Here is a 14269-nt window from a genome sequence, read left to right on the forward strand (position 1 = left end):
CACACCTGAAGCAGCTAATCAAGCTCTTACTTCATATACTAGAAACTTCCTGACAGGTGTGTCGAAGCAAGTTGGAGCTAAACTCAGCAGGACACTGGCCCTCTAGGAAAGAGTTTGGACACCCCTGATGTAAACGAATCTGGTCATGTGACATTGTTGGATTTTTCTTTTTTTTTTTAAACAATTGTTTTTTATTATTACAACTTTTGCTCAGTACATGGAAAATATTGTAACTACTCCCAAACACCCACCTCCACCCAAATAAGTGACTTGCTCGTTAACGACATTAAAAACATTGCAGAGGAAAAAAAAAACATCAGAAATAATAATAAACTGACTAATAAGTAGTAGTGCTGTCAAAAGTATAGGGTTTGATACCAATCAGTACTGAAAATAAAAAAATAAAAAAAACCTCTTGCATGTGAGCGCTGTTGAGCACATTCTTAAACCCTGCTGATTAGCCGTTGTGTTTACAAGCTCAACAGAAATGACTGTGATTGGAGAATGGCTGGTTATCAAGGGCAAACACAGATACGCAGACACTGAAGTGTTTCTGTCGTCTTCGATGGTTGAATTAAAGGCAAACTTTAATTGTGGGTGCACATGGCTAAGTGGAGCGATTTTGAAAGGATTTACAAAGCATAGTTTGCTTAAGCAATTTAGTTACTTGTTTCTTTAGTCCTCCATAACACAAACTTTACATCTCCTTTGATATTAAGTTGGTTAAATAGGTTTTATACTTGTAACAATAGTTACCGTTTGGAAACAGCATAGTCAGGATTGCGTTGCTGCAATTATTATTGTTAACAACTGTCATAATTGTGACCGCTAACAAGTTCCCACCTCCATGTGCTAAGAGGAAGTATGTAAACCACGAGTGTCCAAACTCAGTCCTGGAGGGCCGGTGTCCTGGAGAGTTTAGCTCCTACCCTAGGCAAGGCAAGGCAAGGCAAGTTTATTTATATAGCACATTTCATACACAGTGGCAATTCAAATTGCTTTACATAAACAGGAATAAATAAGACAAGTTTAGGAACATAAAATGCAGACAATAAAAATTATTAAAAACAGATAAAAACATATTAAAATGAGTTAAAATAGGCTATAAAAGAATGAAAAAGAAAATAAAAAAACATAATAGTGCGATCTGTCGGACGTAGCACAGTGCTCATACAGTAAAGGCACAGCTAAACAGATGTGTTTTCAGTCTTTCAGTCCACCCTAATCAAACACACCTGAAGCAACTAATCACGCTCTTACTTCGTATACTAGAAGCTTCCTGACAGGTGTGTTAAAGCCAGTAGGAGCTAAACTCAGCAGGACACCGGCCCTCCCGGACCGAATTTGGACACCCCTGATGTAAACTAATCTGGTCATGTCACATTATTGGATTTTTCTTTTTTTTTCTTTGTGAACAATTGTTTTTTATTATTGCAACTTTTGTTCAGTACATGGAAAATATTGTAACTACTCCCAAACACCCACCTCCACCCAAATAAGTGACTTGCTCGTTAATGGCATTAAAAACATTGCAGAGGAAAAAAACGCTTGAAATGATAATAAACTGAATAAGTAGTGGTGTTGTTAAAAGTATAGGGTTCGATACCAATCAGTACTGAAAATGTGAAAAAGCTCTTAACATTTAAGCGCTGTTGAGCACATTCTAAAACACAGCTGATTGGTCGTTGTGTTCACAACCAATCACAGTCATTTCTGTTGAGCTTGTGAAGGTCATCAGTTCACCATTCTTCACCACTGTTCATCAAGGGCAAACACAGATACGCAGACACTGAAGTGTTTCTGTCGTCTTCGTTGGTTGAATTAAAGGCGAACTTTAATTGTGGGTGCACATGGCTAAATGGAGCAAGTTTGAAAGAATTTTCTTTTTTGTATAGTTTGCTAAAGCCATTTAGTCACTTTTTGCCTTAGTCCTCCATAACACACAATCTTTACACCTCCTTTGATATTCATTCATTCATTCATTCATTTTTGTGTCGGCTTAGTCCCTTTATTAATCCGGGGTTGCTGCAGCGGAATAAACCACCATTTCAAGAGTTCACACTTAGATATTGCTTGACAGCTGTAAGCAGGTTTGGCATGCTGTCCCGGGAGAGAACCCTGAGCTCGGAGATAGTTGAGCCCAGGGCTCCCGCCAGGTCCATAGAGCATGTGAGGGGAGTACGAGATCAGGTGGTTCTCGAGAGCTCCCCTTTTTGTAAAGGAGAAAAGGAGGAGAAAGGGGTGGATGGGGGGTTTCTTCGGAAAACGAAGATAAGGGAGTAATGTCTAGCTAGGCTACTTATAGTGGGTTAGGATAGATCTGATTGGCTAACTAATGAGTGTAGATAGGTGGCCAGCTGCTGTCAATTATATCACGTGCTCCTCTCGAAATTAGTTTAAAAACTTCACTTCAAGAGTTCACACTTAGATATTGCTTGACAGCTGTAAGCAGGTTTGGCATGCTGTCCCGGGAGAGAACCCTGAGCTCGGAGATAGTTGAGCCCAGGGCTCCCGCCAGGTCCATAGAGCATGTGAGGGGAGTACGAGATCAGGTGGTTCTCGAGAGCTCCCCAAATGCATGAAGCTCGGGACAGCAGCCGTGTATTCGAAGAAACTCCCCAAAAGGCTTGAAGTGCTATATCCGGCTGCTGGATATAGTTATTTGAAAAAGAAAAGGTAAAGAGGGCTCCTTGGAGCAAAGGGTGAAACAGGTTCCTGCGGGAACCCGAGCAGAGTTGGCTTGGGCTGTGAATACTCCTGCTGGAGTAGAGACTCGGGGAGACCCCTGCGGGGGTCAGAGCCATGGGGTGGGCGGGAATCCTGCTGGAGTCATTACAAGGGAAGGGGAGTGAAGGACTCCGGCTGGAGAGGGGGGTGAAGAGGGGCAGGGGGGGCGGGGACTCCAAAGGAGTAATTTGCTCGAGGAACACTCCTTGCGGAGATTGAGCTGGGAGGTGGCAGCACTATATATAATTATATATTTATATGAAACATATAGATATATAAATATATAATGGGGTAATCTAGGGCCTTGGGGGGGCGTTTTTACTGACTCTTGCGAGAGTCGAAGCTCTTGGCTCTCCTGCGGGAGAGAGAGCTGTATGTGCCATCTCCAGCTGGAGTCGGGAAAAGGAATGGTCGGTGAAGCCCCAGCTGAAGGGGGAAATGGCAGTTGGGCGATGACCCCTGCGGGGGTCCGGTGCTCGGGATTAACTCCACGGGAGTTAGAGCTTGAGGGTGACAGCACTATATATAAATATATATTTATATGCGTGGGTGCATATATATATACATATATATAAATAAATTTAAAAAATAAAAGATAAGTGTGAGAAATAAACAAAAATAAACATAAATAAAAGCTAGGGCCGGGGAGGGTCGGTGACATGACTCGTGTCACAGCTCGGGGTTGGGTGAGCTATTTAGTTGCTCCAGTAGGAGTCGGAAAAGATGAGGGGGAGGTGAAGACTTCTTACTGGAGGGTGACGGGCGGTATAGGTGCTCTGGGGGTGTTCCTGCGGGAACAGAGCGTGAGGGTGACAGCACTATATATAAATTCATATTTATATGCGTGGGTGCATATAGATATAAATTTATATAAATAAAATCAAACAGAGATAAAAATAAATAGTGCTATACTATATGTCATTATGGAATGACATAATATAAAAGCTAAGGCCAGGGCAGTGAGATGATTCCTGCGGGAATCGAAGCTCGGGGTAACGCCCCTGCGGGGGCCAGAGCCATGGGGGGGGCGGGGTCCTACAGAAGTTAGAAAAGTTGGGGGGCAGTGAAAACTTCTGTGGCAGCGGCCGGGGGGGGCGGGGGTGACAAGGGGGCCTGGGCAGGGAGAGAACTCCTACTGGAGTTAGGTGAGTGAAAAGGGGGAGAAGGCTGAGTGCAAATCAGCTGGAAGGAAGAAAGGAAGCTAGATGGCTGGGTCATGCCCGCGCCCTTGGGAGACTGGGTAGTTCCTCTGCCCTCGGGAAGCTGGTATGGTTGGGTCGTATTCTCTCCCTGGACTAGGCCCATGCCCTTGGCCGCTGGGATTACTGCGTCTGCTGGTGAGGGTCCTCTGAGCTTCCCTGAGATGGCTGTGGCTGAGTCAGATATAAGATTTGAAGGCGTCGGGAGACTACTTTCCTAGTGTTTGTATGTGTTGTTACGATAGCCCTTGTGTGCTGCTGTGGTGGTGGCTCCAATTCTGAATGAGTGACTGGATTATGAATCTGGTAGGAAGCCTGAATGGTCCTATGACTTTAAGGTGTTATGAAACCAAAAATGTTATTGAACGGAATGTGTGGATGTGTTGAGCAGTGAGAAACTGATGAGGTGTTCCAGGGTAACTTAAAATGTTGAAATGAATGCTGACGCAAATTGTGTATGCTGTGGTTATGGGATTATCATCTTAAAAGGAGAGATGGAGTCAGCTGCGGCTCTGCTTCTGATACCAGTTTCTGAAAATAAAGCAAAAGAGAGTCAGCGATTTCCTATGCAACTAGGAACATGTACAGCAGTATTTTTTTTTTTTTTTTTTTCAGAATGTATTGACGATATTGCCCGTTAGAAGCGCATTGGCGGCCCCGATAATATACCCCACGAAGGGGGCAGCATCTGTGTAAAAAAGGATATACTGAGGATGAAATTGGATAGCTAATAAATGAATGGCTTCTATTCCAGCGCTTAAGGAAGGAAGCATAAGCAGGTCGCATGCTTTAAGCGCTACCTGATGGTTACGAACCTTTATGAATTTCATTTCTGTTAAACCAGGAGTCACCAAATATGGTACCGATGGGCACCAGATAGCTCACGAGGCTCTCGTGTGTTGCTCACAGGCCTGTTCTAAAATAGCTCACCATAACACCACTTACAAGTAAGCTTTCTCTAATATAGAAGTAATCATTTAAAAATGTAAATATTTGCAAAGATAAATAAAATAGTGTTGCACGTTGATATATTAATTACGGGGTATTTCCTACCCTGTTAAATCATTGTTGGTAACTTTGAGAGAATCATAACATGATCAGTGACTACACCTGGATGAATATTATTCATTATTAAAAATAACCAAAAACTTAAATTATAATTATAAGTAAATTGAGCAATTTGTTATTTGAGAAGGGTTTATCCAACTGGTAGCCCTCCACGTTAATCGGTGCCCGAAAGTAGCTCTTAGTTTCAGAGGTTGGTGACTCCCGTGTTAAACGCTAAAGACAACATTTTGAAGAAAGCTGAAAACCTGTAACCATTGACTTTCACAGGAAGGAATAAATAATAAGGAAGTCAATGCGGCTGTCCGTAGCGCCCAGCCACAATTCATGACACTTCGTATTCTGCCGCGCCGCGGAGCGCTATTTGTATAATTGATTAGTTTATTTGATAAAGTATGAATGCTTGAGTCTGGTGTGCATTAATCTACTATTCTCTGTTGTAAGTGCGTCGCGTCACCGCGCCGTCGGCGCCTCTGGTGCGCGACGCCCTTCAGGCAGAGTTTGTTACGGCCAAGATCGGATTTAGATCATTTCTCTTCTATTCCGGAGATTGCTGCTGCGAGATGAAATAGGTGAGTGACTAAAAGGCATCCCAGCGGGATAATGCGCATGTGTGTTTGATGTTCTAGATGGAGAGCAGTTTATGCTTAGCGTGATATTTTTCTTCCAGAATATAAAAGGGGACTGATTGTCGATTTATTCAAGTAGCTTATTAATGCTTGAAATTCTATCACTCCAAATTGATGCTTAAGAATTCTATAGAAGTGCTTAAGCCAGAGGTTCTTCCGCAATGAGAATGCAAATATTAGAAAACCGGTCACTAGTTTAGCTGGGGGATATTAGGGAGAGAGAAACGGGAACTTGTAGGTGAATTACGTGCAAACACCGTAGTTATTGGCGAAATCCAGCGGATCGTTTTTAAGCATAAATGTGTGGGCTGCTTTTGCATCCGAATGTTAAACACACTACGAAATGTAATTGTGACCTCCGATTGCCAGAAATCGGGTGGCGGGTGTAATGTTGATTGCAACCGAGCGCTGCAGCCGTCTAGATTAGAGAGATTGCTTGGTTTATAACGTGATAATTTAAGCATATTCATCAGGTAGAATCATGCTGTTAAAAATTATGAGGAGATGAAAGAGCCGTTATTAGACGTTTTTAGAAACGTTCTAATGTCCATTTCAGTAGGGCTGGTATGGATGTGCTTAACGGGGAATTGCTCTGTGATTTCTGGTGTAGTGTTGGTGGACGGCTAGTGAGGTTGTGGGAAGGGAGCGCCGAGATCGGCTGTGCTTCAGTAGACGAAACCTGGAATGAGAAATTCAGAAAATTAGGTCAGTTACAAACGTAATTCAGTAAAAGCATAAACATATTGACAAAAGTCGACAAGTAATTTCTATTTTATAATAGAAAATAATCAGCAGTAGCTGCGAGCTTGTAAAAATGAGAGGGGGAAAAAGCAATGATACGCAAGGTAGAGGGGCGGGGTGCGTAGGTGGTAAGGATCGCTGAAAGAGGAGGACTGGAGTGTGCACTGGAATCGGGAGCTGCAGGATGGAAGAGGTGAGGTGGGATTCCCAAGAGTTGCTTTATTGTCCGGGAGATTGGTTTTATCCGTGTTTAGAATTATGATTGCTGCAATATGTCCAAATCCAATATTGCTTTTTAATCCTTTCCTTGATTCTCCGGGGAGGCGGAGAGGTTGCGGGTTTAATGTCTGTTTAGGATAGGGGGTGTGGCAGGAGCGTGTTATGTCCTGGGGGTGGCGGTGAAGACGTGGATTCGCAAGTGTTTTGGGTTTAATGCAGCGGCTTTGAATTATGGTCCCGGCGTCTAGGAGTTTGAAGGAGTTCAGTGACAGTCGTTGTTGGATATGAGTGACACATGATGATGCTGGAGAAGGTACGTAGCGGAGCTGGGGATTGCATTGTGATCTGGCTGGAGTGGATAGGCCTACGGCCTCTCGTTGGAGCCTCGGTCTCGAGCTGACTTTCATGCTGGGCTGGTTGTTGTTAAGACGGGGCTGGTGTTTCAGGGAGCCCGGAGCTTTCTTTCTTGTATGTAGCTGCGCTGATGCTGTTGTGATCTCAGCCGCCGTCGCTGTTGTTGTTGTTTTTGTCATTTTTTGTAGTTGCTGACGATGGTATTAAAGGTGGTGTGGTATTGTAGTTGAAGAATAGTAGGAGATGTGGAGGATCCGTTTTGTCCGTGAGTAACTTTTGGAGGAGCTAGGGCGGACCTGTCGTTTGTTTCTTCGGAAAACGAAGATAAGGGAGTAATGTCTAGCTAGGCTACTTATAGTGGGTTAGGATAGATCTGATTGGCTAACTAATGAGTGTAGATAGGTGGCCAGCTGCTGTCAATTATATCACGTGCTCCTCTCGAAATTAGTTTAAAAACTTCACATAATCCAGCACGTTTTAATGTAGCGGATGCCCTTCCAGCTGCAACCCATCTCTTGGAAACATCCACACACTCATTCACACACACACACACACACACACACACACACACACACACACACACACACACACACACACACACACAAATGCTTATACACTACGGACACTTCAGCCTACGGAGCAACCGGATCACCCAGAGGAAACCCATGCAAACGCAGGGAGAAAATGCAAACTCCACAGAAACACAGAGGTTTGATTGGTCGTTGTGTTCACAAGCTCAACAGAAATGACTGTGATTGGCTGTGAAGGTCATCAGTTCACTGAACTCACTGCTCTTCATCAAGAGCAAACACAGATACGCAGACACTGAAGTGTTTCTGTCGTCTTCTGGTTGAATTAAAGGCAAACTTTAATTGTGGATGTGCATGGCTAAACAGATCTGTTTTGAAAGGATTTTCTTTGCATAGTTTGCTGAAGCAATTTAGTCACTTTTCTTACTTAATCATCCCTAATACACAAACTTTACACCTCCTTTGATTTTAAGTTGGTTAAATTAAGTTTTATACTTAGCATAGCAATAGTTACCGGTTGGAATTGTAAACAATTTTTAAACACTGCCAATTGGTCAACAGAAATGACTGTGATTGGCCGTGAAGGTCATCAGTTCACCATTCTTTACCGCTGTTCATCAAGTGCAAACACAGATACGGGACCATGAAGCGTTTCAAAGTCACATAGATCTGTCATCAGTGGATCACTCATGCTCCAATAAGAAAGAAACTAAAGATTTGACCGTGTCAGAAGTTATAATTCCAGTCTTTACAGTTTTTGACTGGGCTCCATGTGTGCATGCTGTTGAAAGAATGGAAATAATGTCAAGCAAACAAGCTATCTTTTTATTTAAAGGTTGAATTTCTTGTCCAAAGCCAGCAGCAATACTATTACAGCTTCTAGAAGTAATAAAAAAAAGTCCCCAATTGTGACTAGTGGGATTATTACAAATTGTTTTGGTCTACATTGAAGTAGTCGATCAGTTGCTCCTGAATGTGCCCTAAACAAAGCGTGTCTGTTTTTAAATCATATCTTAAAACTCGTCTCTTCTCTTTGGCCTTTGAAAATTGTTGACATTTTGCTTATTTTATGTATTTTATGTCCTGTTGAGTTTTAGGCTGAATCCAAAATCACATACTTCCATACTATAGAGTATGCTAAAAACAGTATGCAAGCTGAGAAGTATGTCCAAGTTCATAGAGTTTAAAAAACTGTATGCGAGAAGTTCCACCACTTCCAGTACTACTTCCAGTGAGATTCTGAAGTGTGCATCTAATGCTACGCCATCCCATAATGCCACATGAGAGAATTCACGAATGAGATTGAAGAGACTCACCTGACCTGGTAGGTCAGGTGATCATGTAAATATGGCAGCTGTAGTACATCAGAGTTCATTTCATACTTCTCTCATTCATACTGTATAGAGTGCACTTTTCTAGCGGTCCAGTAATAAATACAAATGCTGTACCTGCTGAGTATTAGGGTGCTTTTACATCTGTAGTTCGCTTCATTTGGTTCGCAGCAAGGGTAATAAATGATACATTGTTGCATTTTCTGCCGTCTTTGGGTCGTTTTCACAACACACTGCTGGCTTTGGTCCGAACCAGTTGAAACGAACCAAAATGCAGTCATCTGACAAAATCCACATCTCTCATTGGCCAGATGTTGTTGAACATATTTCCTAAACTGCTTATTGATTGGTCAGAATTCTTGTGCGCAAAAATGCCAATAAACTCCCGCAAGTAAACAAAACCGGCAGACACAACATGTCGCTTTTTACTATGAAGGGACGACTGCGCTGACTGATTGTATGCCTGCTTTAGACATATAAACTATACATTTCGAGAATGAAGCGCGGCCGTGGCTGGAAAACAGGGTTTTAATGCATCGCTCGTCACTTCAGCAGGAGGCTTGAATTAATTTAGCTAAACTGCGACATGGTCATCTTGCAGAAATTTTACCAGCGATCCATCAGGTAATGTTTTCCCCTCCCTCTCTCTCTTTGTTTGTAAAGTGCTGCCAACGAATATTTTCCTCCATATCCCATAATGCAGTGCGCATCGGCCTACGGCAGCTGGATTAGTCCAAAACGCGCAGTACTTTTTGCAGTTGGACCTCATTTAGTACGGATAATATTCTCACCACAAACCAACCGCTCCAGGGTTCGTTAGAAAGCGTACCGAGACCACCTTTTCAAGCAGGTCTCGGTACGCTTTTTTGGTCCGCTTTTGGTGCACACTCGAGTACGATTATTACATTCACACCTGCCCAAACGAACCCCACCAAAGGGGAAAATGAACTCTAGTGCGATTCAATCAAACTAAATAAGGCAGGTGTGAAAGCACCCTTAGGCGATTTTGGATGCAGCCTTATTCTTCTGTTCAGCACTTTGGGAGTTTTAAAGTGCTTTATATATAAAGTTTGATTGATTGGTTGAAGTAATGATCTCTTTCCTCTGCTTCTGTCTTGCAGTACCTGTGTAGCGTGGGGGCTCGTGGCAGGGCCCGGTAGGAGCCGGCACCATTGCGTCCAACAAGTGGAGTGCCAACGGCAGCCCGGAGCAGGGGCTGGAGGATGGGGCCGATGAACTGGACAAGGCCATGGACGGAGATGCAGAGGGCGTGTGGAGCCCCGACATCGAGCAGAGCTTTCAGGAGGCACTGGCCATCTACCCGCCCTGTGGTCGCCGCAAAATCATCCTGTCAGATGAGGGGAAGATGTACGGTAAGTGAGCTGAAGGGGAAGTTGTGATGCAGAGATGAGCACAAAATTGTCATCCACTTTAGATCATATTATTTAAATTCCTATATACATCACAGGATAGTACCATTCTGTAAATTCAATCAATTAACAGTCTATATACAGTTGAATTCAGAATTCTTAGCTCCCTTTGAATTATTATTATTTTTTTTCATTTTTAAATATTTCCCAAATGATGTTTAACAGCAAGGCAATTTCCATAGTATTTCCTATAATATTTTTTTCTCTTGAGAAAGTCTTATTTGTTTATTTCGGCTAGAATAAAAGCCCTTTTTCAAACCATTTTAAGGTCTATATTATTAGCCCCCTTAGCCGATATATATATTTTTAAAAATTCTACAGAATTAAACACTGTTATACAATGATTTGCCAAGTTCATTACCCTAGTTAAGCCTTTAAATGTCACTTTAAGCTGAATACTTGTATCTTGAAAAATATCTAGTCAAAAATAATGTACTGTCATCATGGCAAAGATAAAATAAACCAGTTGTTAGAAATTAGTTATTAAGACTATTGGGGAAAAAAAATCTTCTTTTAACAGAAATCAATTTCAGTTAAACAAAAAATCTGAGGAAAAAATAAACAGGGGAGCTAATATTTCAGAACGGCTAATAATTCTGCCTTCCACTGTATATCATGTGTACAAAAAAGCCTAGTTTTGCTATTGTTTATATTGCGGTGTTAAAAAATGCATTGTTTAAAGTAACACCTTTTCCGACTTTATGAGTGGGTTTATTAAACATAAGCACGGGGTGCAGACAGAAACAATAAAAACAGAAGAAAGTTGCAATTTTGTTTAGTGTTTTTTTTATTTTATTTTATTTTTATGTTTGACCTGTAATTTAGTTTTTAATATTAAAAAATATATATTAATATTGGTTTTGTTTTTCTACATATATAATAGTTATAAAAAAAGTCGATCACATACTGTATAAATGTGTACATTTCTGAGTATATACTTAAATTGTAAAAAAAAAAAAAAAAAAAAAAAAAATATATATATATATATATATATATATATATATATATATATATATATATTGTCTTATTATAATATTTTTTCTTCTAGAGAAAGTCTTATTTGTTTTATTTTGACTAGAATAAAAGCAGTTTTTATTTTAAACACCATTTTAAGAACAAAATTATTAGCCCCTTTTAGGTTTTTTTTTCCGATAATCTACAGAACAAACCATCGTTGTACAATAACTTGCCTAATTACCCTAATCTGCCTAGTTAACCTAATTAACCTAGTTAAGCTTTTAAATGTCATTTTAAGCTGTATAGAAGTGTCTTGAAAAATATCTAGTTAAATATTATTTACTGTCATCATGGCAAAGATAAAATAAATCAGTTATTAGAGATGAGTTATTAAAATTTTATGTTTAGAAATGCTGAAATAAATCTTCTTTCAGTTAAACAGAAATTGGGGTAAAAATAAACAGGGGGGCTAATAATTCTGTGATCAACTGTATATTTGTTTTGACCAGTACAGCACATGTGCTGCTGATACATTGGCTGCTCAGTATGTTTATGGTATAGTGTTTTATAAGTCACAGATATGTTCTCAATCTGAAAATCTTGGAAAGGTTTTCTTGTTTGCTGTAAGGGTACATGAAGAACCTTCTGTATGCGAATGCCACTAAATTTCATGGAATTAAGTGAACTAGGGCTACAAAAAGTGTGAGAAACAGCCCCAAATTATTGCCTTTAAAATTTCTGACATGCGAGCAAAGCATGTTTTTTAAATAACTTTAGCTTTTACTAGTCAAGTGTTCACCGAAATGAGAGTTCAACTGTCTAGATTGCGTCTCGGAGATGCTTTTGTATATTTGATGGTTGCAAGACAAGTGTTACTGTATGACCTGTGGGAGGGGTGAAAATTAGAGAAAAGATAAGCGAGGGGAGCTAATGGGCCGTTGGAGTCAGGTTGTGATATTCACCGCACTTTCATCTTCCTGCACGATCCACACACTCGAGGATCCCATTGCACATCATACCACCGGCTAAATCCATGCATGCGTGCAGCATTACCACGGTTCCATAAAGCAGCGTGCACCATCTGCTCTCTTATGTAATCATTTCAAAAGTCTACCAGCCATTCACTAGCACCCATCAATGGCTTTATACCGGGATGTAGGTGTTTGGTTTTGTTTGTTAAATGAAGGTTCTTGTTCAATAATACACCCACACACCTTACAAACACATACGTGCGTGTCTTAGCCAGCAGTTGTGTTTTTTTCAGAGTATATAAAACAGGCCTGTGCTTGTCCCAGAGTAGCGCTGTAGGTCTACAGGCCCGGCAAAAGACAGGTTTCTCAAGAACCTATTACTTCTCTGTCGCTGCTTGCTCGCTTCCCCCTCCTCTCATCTTCCTTTTTTGCACTTGAACTGGTTTTGTTTATCATCTTCAATCATTAGCGGCTCTTTTGCTTTTTCTAACCATGCAACAGAGTTATTTTCCTTCTGCCTCCCTCTCACCCAGTTCAAAAAGTGGCAAAACCAGCTCTGTTTGTCTTGCTCAATCAAGGTTTGTTCCCCCACAAAATCTCTCTCACCCTCCCTCCTTTATTTTGTTGTACTCCTCTTTCTCTCTCTTTTTTGTTTTTGAACTAGTTCTTCCTCCTAAACAGGGTAGGTCTTCCCCTGAGGCAGAGTACTTTAATGACTCCAGGTGCAAAGTAGTATTTCCAGTGCTAAAGTGTTAAAGTCTCATTAGGCTGAACAACACCAGGAAAAGAATGCGGTTAAGTATGTGAATGCAAACATTTCTAGCGGCAAAATCTTGATTGTTGTGTTACAGAATGCCTAATAAATCTGTGCAAGTACATAATGCATTGCATTCCCATCAATGCAGGTGCAGATGCTGTTTGAGTTTAGACCTTTTTCCTCGTTGCTGCATGGAGGGCGCCATAGTGGCCATCACCTTTCTGTAGGGTGCTTAGAACTTTCGTTAACAATTGTCATCAGGCAGAGCAGCGTTTCTCAACTAGACCTCAGTACTGTTTTCAGTTGCTTATGGAGTGTTTTTGTGATGCCAAACTTTAATTTTTAAATTTTAATTCTCCCGACAATGTCGACGATAAGGTTCTGCACCGTCAAAGGCACCTGCGCTAGCACCCTAAAGGCAGAGGAAGATGCGAACCGTCGCACAAAAAGTTCTAGACATGCTAAAGGAAGGTAGATGTTATGCAGATGTAGGTAGGGCTGCTTGATTATGGGAAAAACCATAATCAGGATTATTTTGGTCATAATTGTAATCACGATTATTTAAAACGATTATCAGTTGAAGTCAAAACTATTCGTCCTTCTGTGAATTTATTTTTATATATAAATATTTCCCAATTGATGTTTAACAGAGGTTTTTTTTTTTTTACAGTATTTCCTATAATATTTTTTCTTCTGGAGAAAGGCTTATTTGTTTTGTTTCAGCTAGAATAAAAGCAGGTTTGAATATTTTGAAACCTATTTTAATAGCTCGATATTATTAGCCCCTTTAAGCAATACATATGTTTGATTGTCTGCAGAAGAAACTACTGTTATACAATGACTTGTCTATTAACCCTAATTAAGCCTTTGAATGTCACTGTAAGCTGAATATCTTGAAAAACATCTAGTAAAATATAATGTACTGTCATCATAGCAAAGATAAAAGAAATCAGTTATTATATAAATCTTTAAAGTTATTAAATCTGTTATGTTTAAACTGTGCTTTAAGCACCTTCACTGTATTTTTGATTTTATTATTGATTAATAATAAAACAGTCGGCAGCAGCAGGTATACGCTGTCACTTTAAGAATAGTGCGGCTCTGATATGGTTTCTCTTTCACGTGTCTTTTGATTCTCAACTTGTTTGTTTATTACACAAATGAGGGTTAATATGAATAATCACTAAACACCGCGCTCTGACACAAATGTGCATGTATTTGACCATTAAAGTGCTCACATTAAGATTGCGGTACGTGATGGAATAATCGTTTATCTCAATTAATGGTTTTTCACAATAGTTAAAAGCCAAAATCGAAATCGGATTTTCGATTAATTGCACAGCCCTAGATGGTTTTCAT

At 40.6% G+C, this 14269-nt stretch overlaps 1 protein-coding gene across 9 annotated transcripts in view; it reads left to right on the forward strand.

Annotated features, from left to right (window-relative positions):
* tead3b (TEA domain family member 3 b) overlaps nt 1–14269 on the forward strand; it is a 97826-nt gene that overhangs the window by 38422 nt on the left and 45135 nt on the right. For all 9 annotated transcript variants that reach the window (XM_073953416.1, XM_005166141.5, XM_005166143.5 and 6 more), the window contains 1 exon segment: nt 9917–10168. Coding sequence is in view for 8 of the 9 variants with exons in the window: in XM_005166141.5 (XP_005166198.1) it covers nt 10045–10168 (124 nt within the window). In the remaining variant the exon portion in view is untranslated.

The sequence above is a fragment of the Danio rerio genome, chromosome 6 (genome assembly GCF_049306965.1).
Source record: "Danio rerio strain Tuebingen ecotype United States chromosome 6, GRCz12tu, whole genome shotgun sequence".
NCBI lineage: Eukaryota > Metazoa > Chordata > Actinopteri > Cypriniformes > Danionidae > Danio > Danio rerio.